Consider the following 27,867-nt stretch of genomic DNA (forward strand, 5'->3'; position numbering starts at 1 on the left):
ATAAATATTTTGAAGACCTCTCATATGCTCAACATAATTGCTTTTAAAAGCAAGTTGAACCTACAAGTTTTAGAGTCAGAAACAAGGGTACACACAGGTGTAGACAAGATGACTTTTGCTACATCCCTCAAGTATTGGTTGAAAGCAACAGAGAGGGAATTACCACTGGATTTGAGATCATCAAAGGTGGGCGATAGAAACCTCTGGCGTGTCTGCTGATTTAACAAAGATGCCAGTTGTAGGCAAAGAAAATGACTATGGTGACATCCTTGTTTCAAATCTATTTGATGTCCAGATAGCACGGAAACCCCAGTTGTCTTAACTTTATGCTTGTTCAATTGGGCTTTAAACACATCCTGTCACTGGCAAACATACCATTATCCCTAAGTGGCTTGAAAGTTGTGTTTATTTATTTGAAGGTTGCATGTCAACAGTGCAGATAATGCAGATTACAACAGAATTCCTAAGCTCCTAGAATAGCTTAGTATAGAACTGACTTCCCTCCGATTAAATCTGAGTTCTCAGAGTAAAGAAGAGTAAAACTGTCCTGGTGACCTTCTGTCTTCCTTAGCAACCTATCATTGCGCCATTCTATGTCTATTATACCTTAAAAATTCTAGACCATTCCAGGATTTGATGGGTGGCTGCTGAGTAAATTTAAAATTGGCCATAGAGGGTAATCCCATCCCTTCAGTGTCCTAATAACACCTTTTAAAGGGTTCTGTCTACACTGAATCCCAAATTTGAGACCACTTGTATGGGCTAATTACCTTTAGAGACTGGTTTATGCTGCTGTGGCTTTATGACCATCCACTTTATTCTCCACTTTCTGTCACACATTATTGATTTTTTAAAATGTGTTTTGTAAATGCAGACTCAGTGATGGGGTTTGTTTGTCTTTGCTTAATAAAAACAAGACCGGCCGTGAATGTAAGAGCCACCTGCATATCCGGAAGATTGAGACAAAGCTATTAACACTGGATGTTCACTCACTTCCATTCTCAGCTGAACCCATGGTCAGGCTGTCATGCCCGCTGCCTACCCAAACTGCTCTTGTCAGGGTCACCTGGGAGCACCTGGGGGCTGAGGTCAGAGACCAGTTTCAACCTTCATCTGACCTGAGCCAGCAGTTGCGAGGGAGTTACTGTTAATGCATGTTTCCCTGGCTTCCAGGACCCCACCCTCTCCTTGAGGTCCTCTCAGCTCATTGAATGCTCCTTTCTCATCCCCTCCTATTTGGAGTTTTAGAGCTCTTCCCAGCATCAGTCTCAGCCTGTATTGCTCCTGTGGTTACTTCTTCCATCCAGTCTCTGTGGCTTCTGTAGGTTGATAACACAAACATGCAGCTCCCTCCATAGCTCTTCCCACAATTCCAGATATCTCTGTCCATCAGCCTCCTTGATATCGCCACCTGAGCGTCTGATCGGCTTCTTCAACTTAGCATCTCCAAAGCTGAGCTTCTGACCACCCTCGGAGACTGCTCTTTCCGCAGACTGCTCTGTTGCTGCTAACACAAAAATCTTGCAGTAATTTTTGATGGCTTTTTTCCACTCACTCTGATCAACTCTATCAGCAGCCTGCTAATGCTTCCTTCATAGCATCCTCAGCATTTGCTGCCCCTTCAGCATCTCTACCATTATTAATTCTGATTTAAGCCTCATCAGCTTTCATGTGGACAAGAGCAACAGCTGCCATTTCTTCCTGCCATTCTTTCTCTCCCACCACAACCAGTTTCCAGAGTAACCACCAGGTATGTTTCATCAACATAAATATGGACAATGTGGCACAATAGATTAAGCCTTCACCTCATATCAGAATGCCTGGGATTGAGTTGTGCCTCCACTTCCAATCCAGCTTCTTGCTAATGTGCCTGCGTGATGGTCCAGGTATTTGGGTTCCTGCCACGCAGAGAGAGACCTGGATGGAGTTGCAAGCTCTTGCCTTCAGCCTGGCCCAGGCATGGCTATTGTGGTCATTTGGGGAATGAACCAGTGGATGGAACACTTCTTTGTCTCTTCCCCCTCTCCCTGTCTCTCTGTTCCTCCCACACTCTCCCTCCCTTTCTCTCCCTTTCTCTATCTTTGCCTTTCAAATAAATAAGTCTTTAAAAAAAAATTTAACTCCTTTGCTCGAAATCCTTCAGCTGTTTCCCATTGTAATCTGGCTAAAACCAAAAGCCCTGACAAGGCCCGCCATATTCTGCGTTGACCTTGACCTTGTGCCTTTCTCCCCCCCCCCACCCCCGCTCTCTTCTGGCCACGTTGTCCCCTGCTGTTCCTCGAGCACACCAAGCACTTACCCACTCAGAACCTCGCCCTCTATCTGTAACACTGTCCCCTCGGGTGCTTATCTGCCTGCCTGCTTCTTCAGCCTGGATGGGTCTACACACAAAGGCACCAGTACCCAGCCTGCTTGAAATTGAACCAGCTTTACTTTACTGGCATGCCCTTTCCCGGATTTCTCTTTCTGTATGAAAGTAACCACCATTTGGGATACTTTACATTTCACTTATTCACCTTACCATTGGCTTCCCCCAACTAGGATGTAAGCACCGTGAGGGCAGGAATGTTCGAGCGTTTTGTCCATTGAAGCATTCAATACTTCTGCAAGTATCTGGCACACAGTAGGTGCTCAGGAAATTTTTTCTGCCTCCGGATTTAATGCTGGAAGTCATGTCTCTTCTTTCTTTAAATGAATAGAGACCTGAAACAAGGCATCAAGTTTCAGTGTCTTCATGGAAAGTTCTTTGGACATAATGTGAAAGAGGAGAATTAACTAAAGTATAAAAGTCTGTGAATAGTCTTTACACTTAGAAAATTCTAGATAGGTATATTTGGGGCAAAAAGTAGCCTGCCCATTTACTAAGTTGCTCATATTATAGCTTTTTCAGCATGTTTATATCTAAGGAGTTAATACTATCTGCTTGTTAAATTTTGCACAAAAGTAAGTTTACGACAAATGGGAAGAGACGATAATCCTAACATGTCACATTACAAGGCACTGTTACATAGATTATCTCAACGTTCAGGAGTAACCACATTGAACCAGTGTTGCAGATGGAGGTAGTGAGATTGAAGGAGATGAGGAGGTTGCTTAGTGAGCGTGCAGCTGGGAGATGGATCTGAGTTTCCCACTCAGGCCTCCTGACTCTCAAGCCCGCTCTCACTTGACCATGGTCTTGTGTTCAGCGTGTTCTCCTGAAGCCACTAAGTGCTCAGTAAAACACCAAGGAGTCAGGAAGCTGAGCTGGGTGATGGACACCATCCTGCAAATTTGAACAAGAAACTTCACCTGTCACTGAACTGCACGTTTCAAGTGAAGGTGAAATAATGCTAATCTGTGTGTAATTGTTTAACTTTCTGATCACCTGCATTTTGGCAGGCAAGATGGACTGCCACCTCCCCGCTGATCAGCTAATAAATCCTCATGATTGGTACACTTTTATGCAGAGCAGTAATCTGAACAAATTGGCTGCTGACAGCTGCGGTAAATTGCCAAGAATGAGTGCTGTCAGAGAACAAGTTGTCTTTACGAACGTGCAGAATAAGTAAATCCCATGTCATGCAATTTTATTCACTTGGAGTTATTTGCAATCCAATATTGCAAGATTTATAGCATTATTCATTAGTGTGCAAAATGCTTGTTTATCTGTAAAGTGGCATTGATTTGGGGTACATATATTTTAGATGGGTGAATTGCTACTCACTTTATTTGTTGCAACACTATCAGGGGCCTGTGCATTGGTACTGCCCATGATAACAAAGTGCTTCTAATTTAAGCTTGAATAGAGAGTTTAATTTCAGCAGCACTTTTATCAGTGATATGTGGTAAGAAAAACTTTCTCTAAATTGGCAAAATCTGATTAAAAATCCATGACGATTTAATGCTGAGGGGAAGAGATTGGGGAATGTGTAGATTCACATGAATATGTGTTCAGGTTTATTGGGGCAAATGAGGAAAGCTGACTTTGGCTCTTAACTAAGTTAATACTTCTTCAAGATTGCAGGTCAATGCATCTAAGCCCTTCACACTATCAATCCTGATTCAGAATGTTGTTTTATTTGTGTTGCCAAAGCAACAGTGATTTCTCTGACTGCCTACGTGAACAAGAATGGGGCACTCCTGCTACATCATTAATTTGCAAAGCACAAAGACAGCAATCTGAACCTGAAGGAAGTTCCTTGTGAAATCGTTGTATTTCATTATTTTTTCTTACTACAGGCTGAGTGGACTAGTTCATGAGAAGGAGCACCAATATTCAAAGATGGGGGTTGTCATTGATTTTTTGTGTTGGTTTTTCATAAACTCAGCTTAAACCAAATGTTTTGAGATTTTAATTCATTTTCTTTCATGAGTTACTATTCTTCTAAAGATTTTATCAATAATTTTATACTCACAACAATATATATTAAATAATAGGCATACTTTCCAAAGACAGTTTCCATGTAGTCCTCTCTCTGTCTCTGTGTGTGTCTCATGTGTGTGTGTGTGTGTGTATATATATATATATATACACATATATATTCATATATATATATGGATTCCATGTGGTACATGGAATTCCATGAACAGGGAGTGTTGCAGGTTTACAGAAGATGCTAAAGCCATTTTCCCAAAGACAGTTGAACACTAACAACTTCTGACAACAGAAAGACATAAACAGCAAGCGTTAAGTATCACATGAATTTGCAGTGTAAGATTTTATAATAGGTTATGCATTCTTAGTTATACAACTATGAAGTAGTTCTCTTGTATTAAGAAATCTCAAAATACTTCATTAATTTTATTGTTAGGTTAAAAAATATATAAAATTTTACATAATTATTAAAAAGCTCCCCTAAAGAAAATCTATAGAGACTTATCTTCCTATTCTGAAAGTGTCATTTTCAAATGATGACTTCAAAATAACATTAACTAATAAATTAAGACATAGCACACACTTAGACGTTCACTGTTAAAGAGAGTAGGTGTAAATTTCTATTGGAAATATAAGTACTTGAGAATTTGGGGCCCGTTTTTGTTGAATTCTCACTGGATCTGATTATACTGCTATGGGTTTGTGAATCAAAAATGTGGCTGCCACCAAGTTCAAGTAGGAGTAGAGTGTGGCTTCTGAACATTCTTGTTTATCATTGCTGTTCACTTGTGCATGTCCAATTAGCATTATCTTCAATCCACAGCTCCTTTACTGGGATCTTTTAAAGCCAATTGTCCATTTTGTGAGGATTAGTTTAGTTAAAACTAGATTATATAATCCTTAAATCCCCTTAACAGATTCTGTATGAACTGCATTTCAGTGCACAAGTATCGCCAGAATGGTGCCACTGTCAATCCCTGCACGTTTTGCGGCCCCTAATCTGCCCTCAAAATTCCTGCAGACTGCCTGTGACACTTTTCACCCATGGGCCCCCTGTATTATTGCACACGTGAAATATTGATGAAGCTCGGTTTCTGTTTCTAAATTAAAAATAATTCCAAATAGCACTAACCTTTACTTCCTGTAACCCAGGGGACTCATACATAGATACCCAGGGTGCTAATCACAAGACTTTCATCTGGGAAGAGACGTTGTTGGCCACGGGGTCGGAGAAGGCAGATGGAAAGGCAGGGGGGAAGAAGGTGATAAGAACTCTGAGAAATGCCACTAAAGATGACTAATATTCCTTTCATGCAGTTAAATAATTCAAATGCATATAGTGGCTTTTTTTTTTTAAGTGCAAAGAACTTCAAGCTGTGATATGAAAGTCGGGAAACGTGATTCAAGTTCTTGCCTTCACTGAATTTCTCTAAGCTGTCATTTCCCAATTTGTAGGCTGAGGGAAAGTAACCCTGAAATCTCCCAAAGTTTTTAGTCTGCTTTGATTCATCTGTTGATGGATTGATGAGTTGAGTTCAGTGTAGGTTAAGTTCTCCCATTTCAAACAAAGGCAAATGTGATCATATAACCAGATATTATATTTATGTACATAGTACTTTCAACTTTTCAAAGTACTTTTTAATCTATTAGTCCTGTGTTCTTAAAGCACTATGCTAAAAGAAGACATTCAAAAAATCCCTTCCATTGGAGAAATGAAAAAAGCTAAAGCAAAAAGAGTTTAAATGACTGCTTAATATCACAACACCAATGAATAATTAAGGTTTATTAAAATTTCAGTGTCCTGAACTGGCCATGGACTGTGAAGCCAATAACTTGTTCAAAGCAACAGTCTGTGGTAGGTTTAGAAATTGGGATCTAAGAAACCAGAAGGTTTAAAAGGGACTGAATCCCCCATATCCATCAGAGGATCACATGCGTAGGCACTTGATAAATAGTTAATGAATGAATTGATACATAACTCAGCTAAGTGGATGTTAGAAAGCAATCTAACCACTTTCTAGGCAGATAACATAGAAACAGTAAAATGAGCATATTATGTGTTCCTCCAGGCTCTGTTACTGTCAAGTCTTGTTGCATTTTGTTTTTGCTCTCTCTGAACCTCCATAAATACTTTAATACATACAGAATACCAACTATATATTCTAGGTGCTGATAATAAGACATTGTCCCTGCCCTCAAGATGTCAAAGCATTGAAAAAGACAATCCAAGTTATTTCTATGAAAATTGGTTAAAAAAAAAATGAGCCAAGCAAAGATAAGTAGATTCATCATCTTGGACAGAGGCAGAGGGGATTCCTCATCCAAACATAAAGAAATGGATGAGCCCAGGCATGGATGGTGGGGGAATTATAAGCTGTCTCGGATGACAAGTAGAAAGTGTGTGTCAGCAAGTGACACAACCTGGTGGTAGGTTGTGGAGCCACTGTTGACTTCTTGAGGATGTTTCAGAGGTAGTGGGAAGCCAGGGGCAGGACATGGTTAGGTTTATGTTTTAGACATCCATAAGTGAGAGGATTGAACTGTATCGGTAGTTTTTGCATTAGCCCAGGTTCTCTAGGAAACAGAATTTGAGGCAATGTTTAAACATTTGTGCTTCATTAGGAGGGACAATCCCAGGCAATGAGAATGAGAGACAAAGAACACGAGGCAGGGAAGACCCGGAAGCAGTAAAGGGAATGGGTTACTAGGTTGCTTGCATTTTCCTTGCTTCAGTGACACAGTGGCTGCTTAGCAGGTGCATCCACTTTGCATGTCTGGACAGGAAGTACAGAGAATGATGTTTTGGAGCAGTCTTTGGGAAGAAGTGTAGAAATTACCTTCCCATCCCCTTTCCCTGGATCAAAGCTCACCCCACCAGGAAACAGCGGCTGTGCCCTTTCGTCCAGCTGCTGTGGCTGTGGGTCTGGGGGCCAGGTCCCATCCCCATGGTGGGACTTTGCAGAGGTGCCCTTGGCAGCCAGAAGCTCCAAGATTGAGGCAGGTGGTGTTGGGTGCACAACTCAGAAGCAGTCAAGGAGAGTGCCCAGCCCATCTGGGCAAGTGAAGGATGGGCCAGTCGTAGTAGAAGACTCCAGCAGCCCCAAGCAAAATCATTTGGTCACGATGTAGGATGAACAGCGTCTTTTTGGAGTGACACAACCGAAGAAGCAGCTGAGGGCTCCGGAGACCATGGGTCCAGCAGAATCTAGGGAGCTGCCCAAGATTTCTCAGGTAAATTTCCAAACCACATGTGTGCAACCCCGAATATAAAACGGATGCAAAGAGACCTGCTCTTTGAATCAAGGAAGAGAGTTCACGGCCCCTTTTCTCACCTCCGCTCCCATGGTGACCTTTGAGGCCCACCTTGCAATACAATTTGAACTTAAATTCCTTATCGTAATAACGTTAGGAACCTCTTTTGGTAATACATCTGAGTAATCATACTTTATTCCCTGTAAGATAATTTCGACTTCTTGATTTTTTTGACTTGGAGAATTGCCAATAAATAAAGAAGCAAGTGTAAACATGACCAGAGTTATGCCAAATTTTGGAATCTGGGCTTTTTGAAAGTTTACAGTTTATTTCAATTAATTCATAATTGCAAATGAGAAAACTATATTTCAGGAGAGTATGTTGCCTTGAGAAAGGTCATACAACTAATTAGTGAAAAATGGAGGGCTAGAACCAAGGGAATTGGTTTCCTGATCCTGCCCTGTTTTCTCTGTGTGTATATCTGTGAACATTTTTTTTTTTTTTTTTGGATTTCATGAATTTGCATCACTGCTTTTTAACTTTTGCATTTTCACTTTGGTAGCAATGTAAGACTACTAATGCGAGCCTACACTGAGCCAGTGGGATACCATTTAGTGTTTTGATATTGACACCAATGTGAGTCCTTCCTTTGTGTGGACACGGTGGGGTAGGCGAACCTGATACAGAAGAGCCTGCCTGCCCCATAGCAGGTGAAACTGTCTTCACTTTGCAACAGACTGCACCACACGAGTTCCATCTTTGCAGATATTGGTCCGAAGCTACAAGAGGGTGGCAGACGCTTTTTCTTCCTTTAATTCCAGCAATAATTTGATGTAATACCCATTAGTGAGGCGATAATGTCAACTTTATCCTCAAGTTAACAAGACAATTTTGTTTAGTTATAGGCCCCACTTCGTTTAAAATGGCATCTTGCTCCTAAACAGAATCTTTACCCAAATACAAGGTCTGAATAACCTCAACTGGTACGAAGAACCTTGAAGTCAGTTACTGCATTCCTGTCCAGAACATTTGTGTACTAGAGAGAACTTGACATTAATGCTTTCTATGAGTATACCCAGAACTGAAAATTTTACTTACCATCAGAAGAACAGATCTTCTCCATAAATTTATAGCTTAGATTGTATTAGTATCATCATTTTAAAAAATTCAATTTGCAAATTTTTCTTGGTGTTCTTACAAGAGCAATAACTTATAGCCTTCTTTCCTAGTTTATATAAATCTAAAAATCGTGAAAAATAACATGAATACATATTTGAAAACTGACATTTTTTTCTGTTAAAAACAGGGCGCTGTCCAGTTTGAGAACTGCCACTGACTGCACACATTTCCTCCTGAGACGTACATTTGGTCAGCTGCTGACCAGTCTAGGCAGGTGGGGGACCCAAAATCGGATTCCACAGACCCAGGTTCGAGCCCTGGTTCTGCTGATAACCAGCTGTGTGTTTCCGTTACATCGCATAGCTTCTCCGTGTTTTTGCTGAAATAGGGCTCACAAATCCTTGTGACTATTGGAATCAGATAGAGTGATTAAATTAAATATGCCACCTATAAAAAATAGGCAATTTGGGGGACAGTAACTAACTTAGAGAATAGTTGCTGTATTTTGAAAATTATTTAGATTCAGAACTTTTATAGCCCTACAAGCAAAAAACACCACAGGGGTGGATCAGATACCATCTGAAAACGGCCAGTTTGTAATTCTTGGACCAAATTATCGTTAGCACACCCTGCCCGGCTCTAAAGCAGGAAATGCAATGACTCTGACACAGCTGAAGAGTTGGCCAGCGTCCGTCCCCATGACCAGTGCAAAGTGGCAATAAGCAGAGAAGGGAAGCCTCGAGTAGGCTTGATCTTAAGAGTGATGCGGTATCACGTAGAGGAAGAGGCACGGAGGACATCTAGAAACACGACCAAGCGCCTGAAAGGAAGAAGGAACAGGGTGAGTGCAGGGTCCTTCTAGGTTCCAGCTGTGTTAAGCCAACAGTAGTCTGAATTCCAAGGCCTGTTCAGTTCGCTCATGTCCTGCGCCTTCCTGATGCAAAGCAAAGATTCTTTCACATCCGGCCGACCACAGCCAGACACCCTGTCAGGTGCTGGACAGCTCTCTAGAAAGTCAGGTCCATGGTCTTCCTTTTTATTAGCCAATACTTGTGAACGGGTATTTTTCACCGTTACATTTTTTAACCCTCTGTCTGTTTCAGGGGTTGTTGATAAGCAGTCCTGATTAAAATCAGGCTAGTAGAATATTAAGAGTAGTAGAATATTGTACTGCACAGTGGAATGACTATAGATATGTGAATGTGCTGTATATTTGTCTTTAAAAGCTAGGAGGTAGGATTTTGAATGCTTTCACCATAAAATATTCCAAGTTTGAGGAGCTAGATGTCTTTACCCTGATTGGACATTACATGATACATGCATGTGTTGAAACATCACAGGATACCCCAAAAATATGTCCAACTAAAAGTGTTAACATTTTGTCAAAGTACAACATTTTTATTAATAAATTTTGTGAACATCAGATAAGGCATTTGATAGTTTGTGTTTTTTTTTTTTCACCCTTTAGAGTTTAAGGAGACAGCCTGGGAACATCATGAAATAGAATTTCTAAGAGCAGGGACTGAGGTTGTTTGAGGAACATTCTAACCTGAGGTTGGCAATTCCAGCCTTGGTGCAAACTCTGATTTCTCGCTTTCTCAATCATAGTCCACTTCGCACACGTAGACTCGCTGCCAGTGACCGGGCCATTTCTTTGCATTTGCGTCTAGTCCCAACCATCTCTCACAGTAACCAACAGGCAAAGCTAAAGGTCAATGTTGGATTTTATCATGCTGCAGAGTTGTTTGAACCTAACCACAAGCTCTGAGACCCCGTTGATGGGGGTTTCAAAGCAGAACAACCCACAGTAATTGGACAGAGTGAGGAAAAAGAAGGAGCAAGAATTTTGTGTGTCCGTAATAGCTGGGCACCCCACAGAAATGTTCACCCTTGTGGTGGGCTGTTTCCTGTCTTAAATGTCTTTTGCTCATGTCTGCCACCTTCCTCTCAGCTGTCAAATCCGTGGTCACCACATTTGCAGTCACTTCAGATTCCATGGATGTTTTTATGAATGCACCTGCAAGGTATTGAAATCTGGGAGTGTGGCACCAAGAGCATGGACAGCCCACTTCTGATCCCGCGGTTAGGATCTCTGCTGCATCCCAGTTGAGCTGCAATGCTTTTGGGCAGGTTTATGTTCCTGTTTAGATTTCTGCAGCGTACTATTAATAAATTGGCATGGTTTTAAAATTGTAAAGCTTTCGGCATCACTATAGTACATACTCTATTCACTGCCTGATGTCATTTAGGTTTAACAGAGAAACAACCATTGTCTTTTTTTTTTTTTAAGATTTCTTTATTTATTTGAAAGTCTGAGTTACACAGAGAGAGGAGAGGCGGCGGGGGGGTGGGGGGGGCGGTCTTCCATCCGCTGGTTCACTTCTCAATTGACCTCAACAGCCAGAGCTGCACCGATCCGAAGCCAGGAGCCTGGAGCTTCTTCTGGGTCTCCCACACAGGTGCAGGGGCTCAAGGACTTGGGCCTTCTTCTACTGCTTTCCCAGTCCATAGCAGAGAGCAGGATTGGAAGTGGAGCAGTTGGGACTTGAACCGGCACCCATATGGGATGCTGGCACTGCAGGTGGCAGCTTTACCTGCTACACCACAGGGCCAGCCCCCAACTGTTGTTTTTAAAGTGACACAAGAGTTAAGGTTCTTGGTCGCCTGCCTCTGTAGGCAGCTCCTTCTGTAAGCCAACCCCTCCATTAGTCCCCCAGGCCACCCAGGGATAGGAAACCCCACCCACCCACCACACTTTCCAAGGATGGCAACCAGCTACTAATCCCATTTCAGATAAGCATGGTCTTTTTGTGCGTATCTTACAGGAAATAAGCAGTTACTGGCTCTAACATAATCTGGGTCTGGGTGAAGAAAGTCAGCCGACATGAAAGACCTCTCCCTCCAGCGCTCCAAACGGCATTTCTGGTGGCTGGGTTTTCACATGGCTCTGAATAGCCCGCGCTTCGGCTGTCCGATGTGGCCCCTGGCGGGGAAAAGCCACTTTGCTGATTGAGAACATTTGTTTCCAGGTGCCAGGTCGACCTGTCAGCCCTCAGTAGGGAACAGACACACAAGTTGGAGTTGCAGCTGGAAGAAGGTGAGGGACACCTGGTGCTGCTGGTCACTCTGACAGCCTCGGCCACTGTCAGTATCTCTGACCTCTCCAGCAACTCCGTGGAGGACCAGAAGGAACGGGAGGAGATATTAAAGAGATACGTACGTACCTTCTGCCGTCTTGTGTGGCTGCATGAGGCTGGGAACAGGATACCCTGGGGGCCAGAAGGATTTCTGAGGGGCTGTCTGGTGGGAAAAGGAGCAACAGCAGAGAGCGGGGCCCACGCACATGCCACACAGAGCCTAGTGGAGCACTTGCTAACCAGCCGGGCTGGAGACTTGTTCTCCAGAAAGAATCGCTCCCAGAGCGAGGTCTGGAGAGCTGAGATTCTGCACAGCGTTTATCCCACGGGAAGCCTTCCCACCAAGCCAAGTCAAGTTTACACAACGTTAAGAGCAGTTCCCTCACTCCTTAGCGTTGTCATGGACTTGGCTTTGTCTTTGCAAGTTTGGAGTTTGTGGCCTTTATGTCACTTAGTAAGCTTGGTTCCTGGAGAGGAGTCGCAGGATAGATTTTAATTTTCAACTGCTTAGAAAAGCGTCACTTCCTTCCCTTGATTTTTTTTTAATTGAGTGTGAAATAAAGTGATAAAGAGCTTCATTCCTTGGCTGGAATGTGGGGTGACAGGGTAGGACAATGAGTCACTAAAACAGCCAAACGCAAATATGCACAACCCAATCTTGTTTCCCACCATGCAGTTCTGCCGAATCAACAGAGAGGGGAGCTCTTACTCCACTGTTCTCTCTCCGCAGTGCTTAGAAAGGAAAATGCCTCAGAACTCAGGAAGCTGGGGAAAAAAAGCTTTTCCACTTAAAATTACAAAGCTTGTATTGTACAATGCTGCCAGGTGTTTAGACGGTCCCTCTAGACACTCTGCCATGAAACCAAGCTCTGACTAACAAAGCATGGCTCATTTTTTTTTTTTTTTTTTTTTAGGATTTTAAAATATTCCTATTTGCTGACTGACATCCTTCCAATAACTGAATTTAATAAAGATGTACCTTATCAGGCTGTGCAGATAACATGAAGTGCTGGTACTAATGCCGTACAATATTCTTCAAACAGATTAGCAGGATGTACGCTTCAGCAAATTTATTCTGGCTATCTCCCCTGAATCAGCTGTCTGCTAATGCTTGTACAACGCACCCACCAATGGCATTATCATAAACAGTTTAATAGAGGTGACTTAGTGAGGCTACACAGTATATATATTTTTTAAAGCACCTAAGAACCTAAGGTATTATATGACATCTCCTAAAAATAATTGCAATTGTGAAAACAATTTCACATTTGGGTACCCACCAAAATGTCTTCTCCTATCACCAGACGTGAACCTCAGGAACTGAAATGATTTTAGATTCTAACTGGTATATACGCATAAGAATTCTTCGAGGTATTATCATAGTGGTGATGATAGATTTGCATCCTGAAGTCATCCCGTGTACTAAAATGATCCTGCTGCCCGGGTAATTAGAAGTCATCCACCTATCATTGATTTACTTTTTTTTTTTCTTTCTGCTGATGGACTTCCTTCAAGCGGCTTTTTCCATTCAGAACTGACTACTCATTCCCATGCCTTCTTTGACATGTTATTTCACTAAGATGTTCAATAGGATGTGGCCGTCCCAGCTAATTCTCAAACCACGTATCTACTCAACATGTTCAAAAGTGGTGAAATTCCCTCGTTTTCATCCTGGAATTAGAGGCCAGGCCAGTACCTACCTCTGTAGATGGCCATGCTTAGAAGCTTCTAGACAGAGTGCCGCACGTGTGTTATAATTACAGCAATAAAGGGCGAAGACTTAGATTTTAGGGCTTCGTGCACAACCTCTTTGTCGAGAGTATTATGAATGAATACTGTTTCGTGGCTGAAATATCACCTGTTTGGAAGAAACATACAAACGAGATGATTCATTTGGAGAATTCTTCTGTGTTTTCCCGGAAGAACATGTGTGTTTGTAAAAAAAAAAAAAAGTTGCGGGCACTGTTTGTGATCAGGAAAGGACACGAATTGCCCCCACTCCGAGAGGCAACAGCCCTGAGAAAACTCATCATAGCTGTCCTCCAGCTGTTCCTCGCCACGCATTGAAGCCCTGCGAATTAAACAGACATTACTGTGTGAGCTATTATTTGATCACCACATCCTGGAAAGACGGCTAATTCCATTTTTCATTTTTTTCTTCTTTTTTTGGGGGGAGGGCAGGAGGGAAGGTCAATGGGGGCGGGTGGTAATGGGTAGTAGGCCAAGAGCGATTGTGTGACCTTTTCAGAGTGGGTGTGCTGAACCCTTGCTCCCCCTTGTCACAGTTTAAAAACCAGAGGAGCTAGTTTAGAGAAGAAGTTGTTAGCATTCCGTTTTTATTATGACATTTCACAGTCATCTGATTTAATGTCCCTTGACCGGATTGTCCACCGTTGAGACGATGGGCTTGAAATGTTATTTAGAGCATTGATAAAAGGTGAGCGGCTCTAAGATGACAGCAAGTCATAAGGCTGGTGGTGTGACATTAATTTTCTCCATAACAGAGATGGAATAAGACGTCACGGTGACAAGCTGTCAATCAGCTCTGGCCCCTCAGAGCATCTCCATGCCATAGGATGGGGTATTGCCTCTCCCGTAATAGAGCTGAACTGAGGTGCTCTCTCTGACAGCTGCTGCAGCCATAGAGAAAATATATTATACAGCCTTTCATTAAAAAAATAAAGAGGACTCCTCTCCAGAGCATTTCAATCTTTTCCCATCTATTGAGGGCTGAAAGGATTCACAGCAAATCATAGATTCTTCTGCTATGGAAATTTCTGGCCTCAGAAGCCATCCAGGTTTTGAGACCTTCTAAAATAACCATAAATAACAAGGCAGAAATACTTCTTGATGAACCATTACTTAAAGTTATCTTTTTAAACTGATTATATATATATATATAAATATAATCTTTACATTTTTTGTTAGTTTGTTTTTTGGAGTTCTTATTATAATCTATGTGTCACTGGCCTCAACAGTTGAAATTTGCAATAAATTACTGAGTGTCAGCTGACCCGGGGAAATGAAGTGATAAAACAATAATTACCCCTCCACATGGAAAGCAGGGGCTCCCAGCTAAGGCAACGGGGGACAGTGCACGGTTGCGCTGAGGTTGCCGGTATGAAATGGCTCGCAGACGTGAGAACTGGGGATATTTGTTGGAGTCACAATGAAACTTGGCTTAAATCTCTCCCGAAAATTAAAGTACAGGACTCTCTTGCGGAACGGATTCCCTATCATGAGGGTCGGGGACTTATCTGGCTTATGACATCGGGCGAGCTCTGAGATAAGACGCTTCTCCAACTGGCTCATTACTGCAGGAACACAACACGCCTGCAGACCTCTGAATTATCAGCCTGCTGTGTTCAGCCCAGCCGGTAAAGCCTTCATTTACAGGAAGTGAAATGGACAGAGGCGTGCGTTTCCACAGAACCCTATCATCTGGCTATTTTAAACAGATTGCTGGTGATAAACACCTGTTTAAAGACAATAAAAGATTAAGAGTTAATCCGCGTGCTAAACCTTATTTTCAGGAAGTTCCAGTATGAGATTACACACATATCTACGTTTCCTGTTCTGCCTGTACCAAGGTCATAGCTTCAGCGTAAACAGGGAGTGATGAAGTTCGGATCGCAGGAAGCTTTGACCTGTCAGTATGCCCACATTAACACAAAGATGCAAAGCTTTTTACTCTAGTAACATTTTACTGGATAACTTTATTATGTAATGCTAGGTTAGGCTCCTTCATCATGAAACATTTCAAAGATGATAATAAAGAAATACCTTTATTTACTTAGTATAGTGCTGAGCTTGCCATAAGAAAAATGCACTGAAGTGTAAAATAACCAATGCATATCAGTGTTTTACATTCAAAATAGTTGTGCCCATCAAACTTTTGAATCATTGCATTGGTTTCCCTCTTTTAATACCTTCAAGTATTACATTTATTAAAACATGGTTAATATATGTCGGCAAATAAGTTTTTTTCATTTGGATCTGGTTCTCCTATCAAAGTTTCCATACCTGCACTCCTCTACCAACCTAGCAATAAATCTGTAAAATTTCAGAAAATTTACTCACTGCTTTGAATTTCTTTTTAGTCATCATTTTGATTTATTTTCAAAGATTCTATAAGCCTTTTCCTTAAAAGGTTTATAGAGCTACTTCAGCCTTTTGAATCAAATAGTAGGAAGTAATCAGTCAATAATGTACCCTTTGTCTAGCACAACTAATTTCCAAAACTCACCAATAAGAAAACACAAGGGAAAAATACTTAGTTTAATGTTGACTTTCTTATTCCCCCAAGTCTGAAGATTGTTACATAACCAACAAGTTAGAGGCAATAAAGAAGCATTAATCTCTAAACCAGCACATTCACAGATGAAAGGTATCTTGGAGTGCTTTGGTAGAGAGGGTTGAAGGAAGAAGACAGACATATCTAATCTATAATTTATTGTTCACCATCTCTTGATGATTATTCATGGGAAATAAATGTAGGGGTTTTTATTCTTTTAGAAAATCTATGTAGAAACAATTACCTACATAAATGTGCACGCATGGGGGTGTGTGCGCATGCGTGCGCGTGTGCTTGCATCCATGACGGTGGAGGGGTAATTTGTGTTAGAGAAATACACATGTTCCTTTGAACCCCTGAAGCAGCATCCTGAGATAAACCGTGAAACTTGGTGTTTTCTCAGCACGCTGAGACCCATTCGGACCTTTCTCCTCTAACACCACTGTTGGGGTCTTTCAGGGCCCCTTGCGGATCTTTCACAACCTGAAAGATGTGGGATTTCTCCAGGTGAAGGTCATCCGAGCAGAAGGATTGATGGCCGCTGACGTCACAGGTAGGAAATGCTACACTTCTCCTACTGCATAGGTCAAGCAAAGGCACAGTCTCCTCCATGCAACAGTCAACAACGAAAATCATGTAGAGATTCAGGATTGATCTTCAAAAGATTTGCAGATCCCGATTTTTTTATACTCTCTCTGCTCTTTCAAGGCAGGGTCGTGTATTTAAAAGAAAGCAGCAGCAAGGGAACAGAGTGGTTGCTAGCTCCAGAGCTTCATCAGTGGAGTAGGAATGTGTATTCCAAGTATTGCCATGATGGCGGTATTGAAGCCATGCTGGGTCATCCCCTCTCTGACAGTCTCAGTGTCCCTCATAGGAGCAGCAGTTGTGACTCTTGTGTGATAAAATTTAAATGATGTGTGTTTACAGTTTCTTTAAAGAGATAATGATCAAGTAACCAACCAAGAAGATAACAACTGTCAAATACTCCTTCAGAATAGGCATCCCTAGAAAAATTAAGGGGGATGGGGAATTAGCATTCTCTTTGCATATACTGGTGTGCTGACTTCACTCTTGGTACTGAACAATTAGTTTATGTGAATGTTCATTAAGTGAATGCTACATTTAGTCATTTCCTTGTCTAGGGATTCTAGGTCTAGTCTGGTAATAAGTTAATCTGAGCACAGTAGTTTCTTACAGAAAATTCAAGTAGCATTTACTTCTGAAGTGCATGTACCTGCCCATTGTACACGTTGAGTGCGATCGTATAAGTTTGTCTTCTCTGGGAGAGGAGCTGTCATTGATTTTAAAACTTCATGAATATGCAAAATCCATTAACCCAGATGGCCTATATGCCTCTATGGAAGTTAAAGTACATCTTCTTTCAAAGCTGCAAAAAAATAGAGATATCTCTTTCCTAATGCTTCTGTGTAAATTGATGTGACTAACAATCGCCTTTCCCCCAAGGATTCAATGAGACAGACTTTTGATTTGGCGGAATGAACATTAATTTGGGGACCACTAAGTACCAGAGTCTCCATTTCTTTCCTGCAGTTTTAGGGATATAAATCTAATGATTTTCCATTCCGTGCTGACCTTATAATCTAATGTGCTCTAAATTGAACGAGAGAGGTGTTGAAGTGTTCAGAGCCAAGAGGATAATTCAGGCGGTGACCTTCTTCCCTCTTGGAACCTTTGTGGTCTTCATGATGTTTGTGTGGAGCCAGAAAGTGGGAATTTCATGCACTCGAGTCAGAGAGGTCTGAATATACCATCGGTGTTTAAAATAATCAACACTTGTGGAAAGGATGCACTATGTATAGACATATACATGTGTTATACATGTGTGTCTATATTCTGATACTCCCTGGTGTCTGTCATTAAATTGGGGACATAAATAGGATCTTTGTGTACTTTATCTCTTAACTTGTTCAAAGAAGAACTCTAAAGATATGATGGACATCTTAATGGACCACAGGCCAGCTCGACACAATTTTCGGCAATAATAGTTGGAAAAGAGGGAACTGAGCGAATGGTGTGGTCCTCAAATGCACAAATTGGTATTTAAAAGCATTTAAAAGTGTTGTGGATGGAGGAGGGGTGCTGGAAATCACAGGTAGCTCTCCATATTAAATCAAGTGTACTTTCTGATCTGATGCAAATGAGGCTATTATTACTAGATCCTTGGCTTCAGAATGCTTTTCTAACAAGAGAAACTTCCAGAACTTGGCCATACGTGAAAAATATTGTAATGATCTGAATACAAAGTTAAACTCACATCGTCAAAGCAAAAATGTTTCAAGTATGAAGTTCCATCATTAAATATGAGAGCAGGAGAGCAAGGTTCTCTATAATCTTTGAAATCGCCATCAATCTTACTGCAATGACAAAGAATTTTTCCCTTTCAAAATGTAAAATTTTTCTTTTGTTACAGCACAGTCATTGAGAAACATTGTGATAATGGGTGAATAAAGAGCAATTGAGAGTCTCTTTGAATGAGGGAGTATAAAGCACAAATTACTTTTTAATGAAACCCTCAATTCTTTCCCTTGCCACAAAAAGCCTATAGGCTTGTTCAGCTAAACACAGCCACAGTGGTCACTTCAGTTAAGTCCCTAATAAACTGTTGATGGTCGAGGGTAGTTTTTTTCTGCCATCTCAATAGCTCAGTGTTGGACAGTGCACTTCAAATCATTAAGGTTAATACAGATTTTAAAAAGAGATTAACTCTGGTGGTTAAGGCCTCCATTGGCAAATCCCACACATACACACGCATTGAGCAAGGCACAAGAGGGGATTGAAATTTCAGCCTGAGAAAGTGGTGCTGGCGTTTTGAAACCTCGGTCTGCTCAATCCTTCGGGAATGAGAAAGTTGGAGTGACGGCGCAATAGCGCTCGCTGCAACTCGCTTTGCTTACCTCTCCTCCAACCGTGCAAAGGTTAATGTCCCTCTTGCACGGTCAGAGCCAAGCCTAGAGGCTGGCCCTGCGTTCCCTGAGGGCAGAGTCCCTAGACCGCTCATCAAGGGTCCTTACGACTGGGCACTCTGGACAGGGAGATGGGCCAGTGGCAGGGGTGGTGGTGGGAGGCAGATCACGCTGTACTCTGGCTTTTCCAGCTTCTCATTATCATTGGTTTTTGTTTTTTGTTTTTTTTTTTTTTGGTCTTTAGCAGAGCCTAATTTCAGCTTTCAGCAGAACATCGCAAGTCCTCTCTTGCCTGCCGAGGGAGGCTTTCTTAGCCGAGTGTTTAGACTTGGCCTAGTGGTGCTTTCAAGTTCTCAGTAAGAAAGAGAAAAGACTTCTTTCTCTGCAGCCCCTCCCCTTCGTTTTCCCTGTGTTTGTCGCCCGGCTCTCCCTCCCCAGGGAGACCAGCCGGGCGGTTTCAGCAACAGCGATATGGGAGAATTGTGAAACCTTTCAAAAGAGCCCTACCTTTTCAAGGCACTGAAAGGTACACTAATATCAAACTTCTCCACCGCAGGTGAATTGATCTCTTCAATTAATGCACCATCTCTTTCAGGAAATAATAGAAGAGAGAGGGAGAGCAAAAAGGAGAGAGAGAGAGAGGGAGAGGGAGAGGGAGAGGGAGAGAGAGAGAGAGAGACTGAGACTTCACAATTAACAGCCCCTGTCACCTAAATCGTCCCATTAAATGGGCATATCTTTTTCTAACACAAGCCCATGCATAAAGACTTGGGTCTCACCTGCTCTGTAGCCCTGGAAACTACCAGTTCAGTTATTAGGAGAGGTGTTTACCACCCCTTTATTTGCATAGACTTCGCCCATGTTTTTTCTTTTGGAAAACTGTCTTCATTGTTGGAAAATATTTAAGTAACAAACAGCAGAAAAAGACATGCTACAGTTTTGTTGTTTTTTTTTTTTTATCAGCTTCCGTGAGAGTCTTATTATCTTAAGAAATAACAGTTAGCAGCTCGTTTTCATTAGCAGAGCTAAATTTAAGCCCCATTTGACAGGCTGCCTAGAAAACATTTTGTTTTGCTGTCTGTGGGCTTTAATTAAGATGTGTTCAATTTCAGTCCTCTTCCCCCAGCCCCCCACCCCCAACTTGCTGTGTCACAGGCCGGCGATCAGACACTTTTAGATGGTTCGGCCCATGACTTTGACCTTCTGCCGCAGTCCAGCGTTCCCTGGGGAACCGTTCGACTCATCAGGTCTGATTTCACACTTCCAGGATGCCTCAGCTCTCTTAACAATGACAGGGAGACAAAGCCCTTTAGAGCAGGCCGCATGGGGACTTGTTTAAATTGGAAAGCAGAGAAGAGTCAAGACACAAGGTTATAGGCTACAGAATAGTGCTTTTAATAAAGAGCTCACAGCTCGGGCTCAGCTCAAAGAGGTCTACCTCTGTACAATTAATTGAGCCATTTATCTGGAGCATCTTAGGCCTCTACTTTCTCACAGCGTTGCGCGGTAAATATCAGCTAAGAAGCAAATGAGATATGCATGAAATGAATTTTAACACTTTGATGACTGCGCCTCCCGTCTTCATTAAAAGTAAATTTATTTGTATTTCTGACCTCGTTATCAGTAGGCTGCCTGCGTTTTTATTGGTTCCTGTGATTTCCAGCTTGAGTGCCTCACGGAGGTGTATTTTATACAGAGATTCGGATTTATTAGTCTTGGTATTTCCCTCCCCTCACCCTGAATATTATGGGTCTCTTCAGAGAACGAAAATGAAAAGACAGCTGCATGGGAAAAGACAGGTCTACTCTTTGAAAGTTGGATAGAAAGTTCGGGAAATGCCAAGCACCTATATATGACGCACACACGATATGGTCCTTAAAAAAAATTAACTTTCCGTGAGTTCCTCTGGCAAGTGGCATAGGATCTTTGCAATTCTGGCTTCAGGTGGCCTGTAGGTATAGCTGTTTCCCTGGAAGAAGTAGCTAAGTTGCTTCTTTTGTAGACTTGCAGCAGTGTGGACACTTAACTTCACGTGCCCCGAATTGTCACCATCATATTGAATAATGATCATTATTTAAAATCTCTGGTGGAAGAAAAGAGAATGCATAGCCTTTAAGCGCTGCATAGTTCCATTGGATGAACTGCATGAAATAGAGCAGAAACCCTTGATATTTACAGAGTATCAGGGTAAAATAATTTACCAAATAAAGACATGTATAGACATCCCTAACTTCTTAACTTTTCCCAGCTTAACGTCTTACATTGTTTGAAACAAAACACTTTAACCCTTAACACAAAGTGTATTGCAAATTTCCCAAGCAAAGTGTACTTTAGTCCCACGTGCAAGCTAATGTCTCCATTCACATTTTTATTAGTTAAACTTCGGGGAGAACTTTTAGCAGATAGTATACTTTGAAAAGAAATTTCATCCAATTATAATGCATCAAAAATATCCAACACCTGACAGTCTTATCATGTTTAGAAAGCAACATTGACACACACGCATGTGATAAATGCTAACTCTACATAAATCTCTTCTATAAGAATGAGACTAAACAAACGCTTCACAAAGAGAGGAAATCATTACTGTTCTTTCACATCACCACATTATTTTAATCATTGCATTTTAAATGAATCATATTCTAATTCTACCAATGCAAAAAAAACTTCTTCTAAAACTAAATATTTGATATCCAGTAGCTGTAGGAAGAGGAATGAAAAGTATAGGTTAACATGATGGCTAGTGTTTTAATTGCAAAATCGCATGGGATTTTTTTAATGCAAGTCACATAATAGAAGGTACTGATGTGGCAGGATAAGTGGGATGACAAAGGGGATGCATAATTGGGTTTGATACACTCTACAGGTGAAGGACCTAGGGTCGGGAAAGTGGTGCTCCCACTACCAATGGACAATGAGGGAGAGAAATACTATAAAGCCATGAATGGGCTTCTGGGGAGCTAAGATTATAGAGTGATCCACTGAGTAAAGAAGTAGGGAATTGCCAGTTTGGCTTGGAGGGTTAGCTCGCGGATTTCCCTCAGTGCTCGAGGAAATGCTTTGAGATGCTAGAATCATCGTTCAACTCTCCTTCATATGTTGTGCCATTACAAATCGTGGTATGAGTGATGCGTTTCCTAGAATGATCAGAGACACGAAGCAGAGAGCATCTGAATTTAAATAAGATTTTAAAAGAAAAAAGAGAGGCTTACTAGATGAAGATTTAGGGTTTTGATGGTTTAGCTGGACTCCTAAGTGACTGAACAGCCAAGCACAGAGTGAGTGTTACAGGACAGGTGTCAACAGAAATGCCGTGGCGGGGGGGGGGGGGGGGGGGGTTACGGAACTCAGCCTTAGTCCAGCCTGCTGAGCGCATTTACTCGCGACTTTGAGAAGTTCATCGGCTGCTCCCTTATCAAACCTGCTGGGACAGCTGGCTGATTTGCTTTACGTGAGACTAGTGATATACTCATAGATATCTTTTTTTAAAAGATTTATTTTATTTATTTGAAAGAGTTACAGAGAGAGGAAGAGACAGAGAGAGAGGGCTTCCATCCACTGGTTCACTCCTCAGATGGCTGCAACAGCTGGAGCTGCGCCAATCCGAAGCCAGGAGCCAGGAGCTTCTTCCGGGTCTCCTACGCAGGTGCAGGGGCCCAAGCACTTGGGCCGTCTTCTACTGCTTTCCTAGGCCATAGCAGAGGACTAGATCGGAAGTGGAGCAGCCGGGACTCGAACCGGCACCCATATGGGATGTTGGCGCTTCAGGCCAGGGCTTTAACCCACTGCGCCACAGCGCTGGGCCCTCATACATATCTTAACAGACTGAAGAAATTGGCCAAATTCAAGATGATAAACCTTAAAAAGTATACATCTAAAGTCTTACTAAGAGAAAAAACATTAACAGTAGAAAACATTGACAGACTTTGGATTTTGAGCTGAATTTAAGCTCCTTGAGAGTGAATTATACATACATCAATTTTATTAGATTGACTAAAAGTGGAATTTTTAAAAAGATTTATTTATTTACTTGAAAGGCAGAATTACAGAGAGACAGAGACAGAAAGAGAGAGAGAGATCTTCCATCCAATGGTTGATTCCTCAAATGTCTACAATGGCCAGCGCTGGCCAGGCCAAAGCCAGGAGCTTCTTCTGGGTCTCCCACATGGGTACAGGGGTCCAAACACTTGAGCCATCTTCTACTGCTTTCCCAGGCACATTAGCAGGGAACAGAAGTGGAGCAGCCAGTTACTCGAACCAGTGCCAACTACTTAACCCGCTATACTACAATGCTGACCCCAGAAGTGGAATGTTGAAAATGATGCAACACAGTGGGCTCATCAGACATACTGGAGTGGGAATTCAGTTGGGAATCTACTCTCCAAAGAACAACACTGAAAAATTAATCGGCATCTATTTTTCAACTGGGGTACTTGGTATTTTAAAGTCATGTCAAGGAGCTCATGTTGTGGCACAATGGGTAAAGCTACTGCTTTGTGACACTGGCATCCTTGTGGCCATTGGTTCAAGTCCCAGCTGCTCCACTTCCGATCCAGCTCCCTGCTACTGTGCCTGGGAGGGTGGCAGAAGATGCCCCCGCATTCATATGGGAGACCTGGAAGTAAGAAGCTCATGGCTCCTGGAAGACCTCTCTCTCTCTCCCTCTCTCCCTCTCTCCCTCTCCCTCCCTGTAACTCTGCCTTTCAAATAAATAGATAAATCTTTAAAGAAAAAGAAGTGGAGCCAGCTCTGTGGCACAGCGGGTTAACGTAAAACCCCGTTAGTTTATACATTCACGAATGGATGGACGCTTAAGTTGTTTCCATTTCTTGACTATTAAGAATAGAGCTGGGGCCAGCACTGTGGCATAGCGGGTAAAGCCGCTGCCTGCCGTGCCGGCATCCCATGTGGGCACCAGTTCTAGTCCCGGCTGCTCTGTTTCCAATCCAGCTCTCTGCTATGGCCTGGGAAAGCAGTAGAAGATGGCCCAAGTCCTTGGGCCCCTGCACCCGTGTGGGAGACCTGGAAGAAGCTCCTGGCTCCTGGCTTCGGATCGGCACAGCTCCAGCCGTTGCGGCCCTCTGGAGAGTGAACCAGCGGATGGTAGACCTCTCTTTCTCTCTGCCTCTCCTCTCTCTGTGTAACTCTGACTTTCAAATAAATAGATAAATCTTGAAGAAAAAAAAAAAAGAAGAAGAAGAAGGAGCTGAGACTCGAACAAGTGCTCAATAAAAAAAAAAAATTAAAAAAAATAAAGGAAGTCATGTCTACTGAGATAAGTTCATGGGTAGTGCCAACATTAGTAACTGCAGCAGGCATCTCTTAGCCTGGTCACATGTCAGACACTACCTGAGCCTGGATCAGGGATTATGATTAACCCCATAAGGATGTGACTGAGTATTGTTATTATCCCCCACCTAAGATGTAGGAGGATGGAGCAGTTTGTCCACAGTCAGCACGCGTGCGCACACGCAGCCTGTGAGAGCAGGTATGCTGATGGGGGTCGTTCAGTGAAGCCCCAACTGACCAGTACTGCAGAAAGGAAGAGGGAGAGGGGATGTGACATCTTTCGTCATCTACTCAAAAGCCTGTTGTGGGGAGGGCGAAGATAAGAGCTGGGAAGGGGGTGACGGCCAAGGTTAGATCCAGAGGGCAAACTTTGTCTCACAGATGTAATTAGAAGGACATTTATCATAGAGTTACCAAGTGGATCACAGAATCTTTGGGGTTGGATAGGCCCAAGGAAACAGACTAAGCTTAGTCTCCAGCCACACAGTGGATGCAAGGGGTGCTGCTTGCACTGTAACTGCTGCTTCCACAAATCCTGCAGTCTGCAGTAGCCGTGGGAACCCCACATGCCCTAGGTTAACTGACTGTGAGTATCAAATCTTAGGCAAGTACTCCTGCTTTGTGCAGCCTAACTCACCTCTGCCTCCCTAGCTGCAAGGGAGTCTGGAAATGTCGCTTTGGGCTCTGTACCCTCTCAAGTTCAGGAAGGGACGCAAGAAGGTGGCATGAGTGGATATTTTGGAGACCGCCTACAGGCTGCAACTCTGAAAGCAGATAATGAGCAGGGCTCACACGCATGAAGTCACAGGTGCTGCACCTTCACTATACACCTGTCATGTTGTTTAGATTTTAAACTTACTACCCCAGGCAAATCATAGACTACATAAAAGCAACACAAGTAATGAAGCATTTTTCCCAAACATTATAATTTCCCAGAGTTAGATCAGAACATTCCAGTGGAGGCAATGACTTCTCCATCATTGGAACTGCCCATACAGAGCCGGAATGACCACCTGGTTGCATGGCAGGTGGGGAGTGGGTGTGTCTGTGTGTTTGGTAGAGGAGGTGTCAAGCCCTGGAGGAGCTTTTGAACCTGGCCTCTGTAGCTTCCTTGAAGGCCTCAGATTCCGAGACATTGCAGTAGGAACAAAGATCAGTAACAGACGCCTGAATGAGACGTTTTTGTAGAAGAGAAGTAAAAAGACAAAGACATCATTCTGGAGGCAAAGACTTGACAGATGACAGTCATCAATTGTATTACCTGTGATTAAAAAAATACATAAAAAGTCGAATCGTCTCATGCAATATTGAATTTTTTAAGCTTGAAGAATTTTTTTTTTTCACTGCAAAAGATCTCTTCAACTCACGCACTGACTTTTAGGAAGCGCATTCTCTCCTACAGAGTGTGGAATTTCTGCCGAGCCTGAAGTATCTAGGAAGGCTTGCAAAAACAAAGTAGCTTAACAATACGTGGGTATACTTGCAGGAGTACTTTTAAACTTATTTTGGACCAAACAACTTTTGTGTTTCTAACAAATGACTTGCATATAATTTCTGTATTAAATGTGAATTGAAAACTAAGACTTCCAGTATTTTAACCACCTTTTATCTAAGTTCTTAAAGCTGAGGCATTGTTTTCTCATGGATTCTCCACATTTTATAGATCCCATCGTCTCCCTCTTCATCCTTTTCTGGTTCCTATTTGTCTTATTTCACATCCTGTTGTCTCATACACAGGCTTCCCAGTGTATATAAAGATGGTTCAACTTTAAGACTCCAAATGTGTCTATTTATGGATAATCCTATAATTATACTTTTACCTCTAGTTCTACATCCCGAGAGAAATAAACTCATTTACATTGGTCTGTGTCTATTTCCATTGCTCTTACTCATGTTTCTCAAAGTGTGTTCCAAGAACCTCTGGGAGATTCCCAAGACCCTATGAGGAATCTGGAAGTCAAACAGTTTTCATAGTACTATTAATATGTTATTTGCCTTTCTCACTCTCATTCTCTCACACAAGTGTACAGTAGAGCTTTTTGAAGCCTACATCGTGTGTGAGCACTCTGATGTTAAATGAAATGATGTTAAGTTAATGTTAAATGAGTTAATCTTTTCATGTTCTTTTTAATGTCTAAAATGATAAATTTCATCATCAATAGCTGACATAAATAGTCCTTTGACATCTTCAATAATTTTTTAAAATATTTATTTATTTGTTTAAACGACAGAGTGACAGAGAAAATTTCCATCCTCTGGCTCACTGTCCACTAGCTGGACTGAAGCTAGGAACCAGGAACTCCATCTGGGTCTCCCACTTGCGTGACAGGAACTCGAGTACTTGAGTCGTCATCCACTGCTTCCCAGGCACATTAGCAGGGAGCTGGATTGGTAGTGGAGTAGCCAAGACTTGAGCGAGTCCACCCACATGGGATGCCAGTGTTGCAAACATTCTTAACCTGCTGCAACACAATGCCAGCCTCCTGAGATCCTGAATAATTTGCAAGAATTCTAAGACCAAAATGTTTAAGAACCATTGCTTGTCAATTGGCGACAGGGCAATATTGCTGCCTAGGGTGTTGGTAGGGCGGTAGGGAAAGTGATTATCCCAGTGACTGGGGAGCACTGTTGATGTTTGGTAGCTGGGTGTTGGGAATGCCAAGTGTACTATAAAGTATTAGACAGTTTATGGAATAGAAATTATCCTACGTGACTAAATACAGGCATGGATTTAGCTTCAAAATATGCTTCATGATTCTCTGAGCCTAGATTGCATTCCCAAATACGTATGATTTTCAGAAGCCTTGTTGATGGCTGCAGCTTTACACAGTTTATGAAGACCTTAGGGTAGCCTCCAAAGCACTTGATGCTCTGGGTTCTGGCTACTTCTCTGACTTTGTTGACTAATCTCCCCATTGCTCGTGGTAGCCCAGCATCAGAGGCCCCGAGCACACCAGGCTGCTACGCTAGCTCTTCCCTCTGCCCAGGGCACTTCCCCACAGACAGCCACGTGCCTACTCCGTCCGCTCTTCTGGTTCCTGGCTCACGGCTCACCTTCTCAGGGAAGCCTCCTCTGACCACCCTAATTAAAGCTACAAACCATGCCCCTCCTCCCCACTCTCAAAGACCCTATCCTGCTCTGTTTTCCGGGAACACCTATCACTCTCTAGTGTACCATGTAGTATATTCATTAATTGAGTTCATTATTCTCTTTCTTTTCCCATCCCCACTACAAAAAGATTCCAAGAGAGAAAAGAGAGAGGTTTTCTCTTTTTTGTTTGTATGGCCTGGCACAAAGTAGGCTTTCAATAAAATAAATCAACGTATGATTTTATCCGAAATAACTTTCTGTTTGATATTTCTCTATAATAGAGTGGAGGCATTACATTAAATTTCAAAATCATGTGTAGGTCAATTTTATTTCAGGATAGTAAATCAGAATTCACAAATCAAGATTATGCAGTCTTCAACATGAGAAAAAAGATGTCTTAGATC

General features: G+C 42.2%; 1 protein-coding gene across 5 annotated transcripts in view; it reads left to right on the forward strand.

Moving 5' to 3' along the window:
* MCTP1 (multiple C2 and transmembrane domain containing 1) overlaps positions 1–27,867 on the forward strand; it is a 614,838-nt gene that overhangs the window by 408,359 nt on the left and 178,612 nt on the right. For all 5 annotated transcript variants that reach the window (XM_062212394.1, XM_062212396.1, XM_062212397.1 and 2 more), the window contains 2 exons: positions 11,758–11,944; positions 16,619–16,712. In XM_062212394.1, the coding sequence (XP_062068378.1) occupies positions 11,758–11,944; positions 16,619–16,712 (281 nt within the window). The remainder of the gene's footprint in view (positions 1–11,757; positions 11,945–16,618; positions 16,713–27,867) is intronic.

This window comes from Lepus europaeus, chromosome 15 (assembly GCF_033115175.1).
Source record: "Lepus europaeus isolate LE1 chromosome 15, mLepTim1.pri, whole genome shotgun sequence".
NCBI classification, from domain to species: domain Eukaryota; kingdom Metazoa; phylum Chordata; class Mammalia; order Lagomorpha; family Leporidae; genus Lepus; species Lepus europaeus.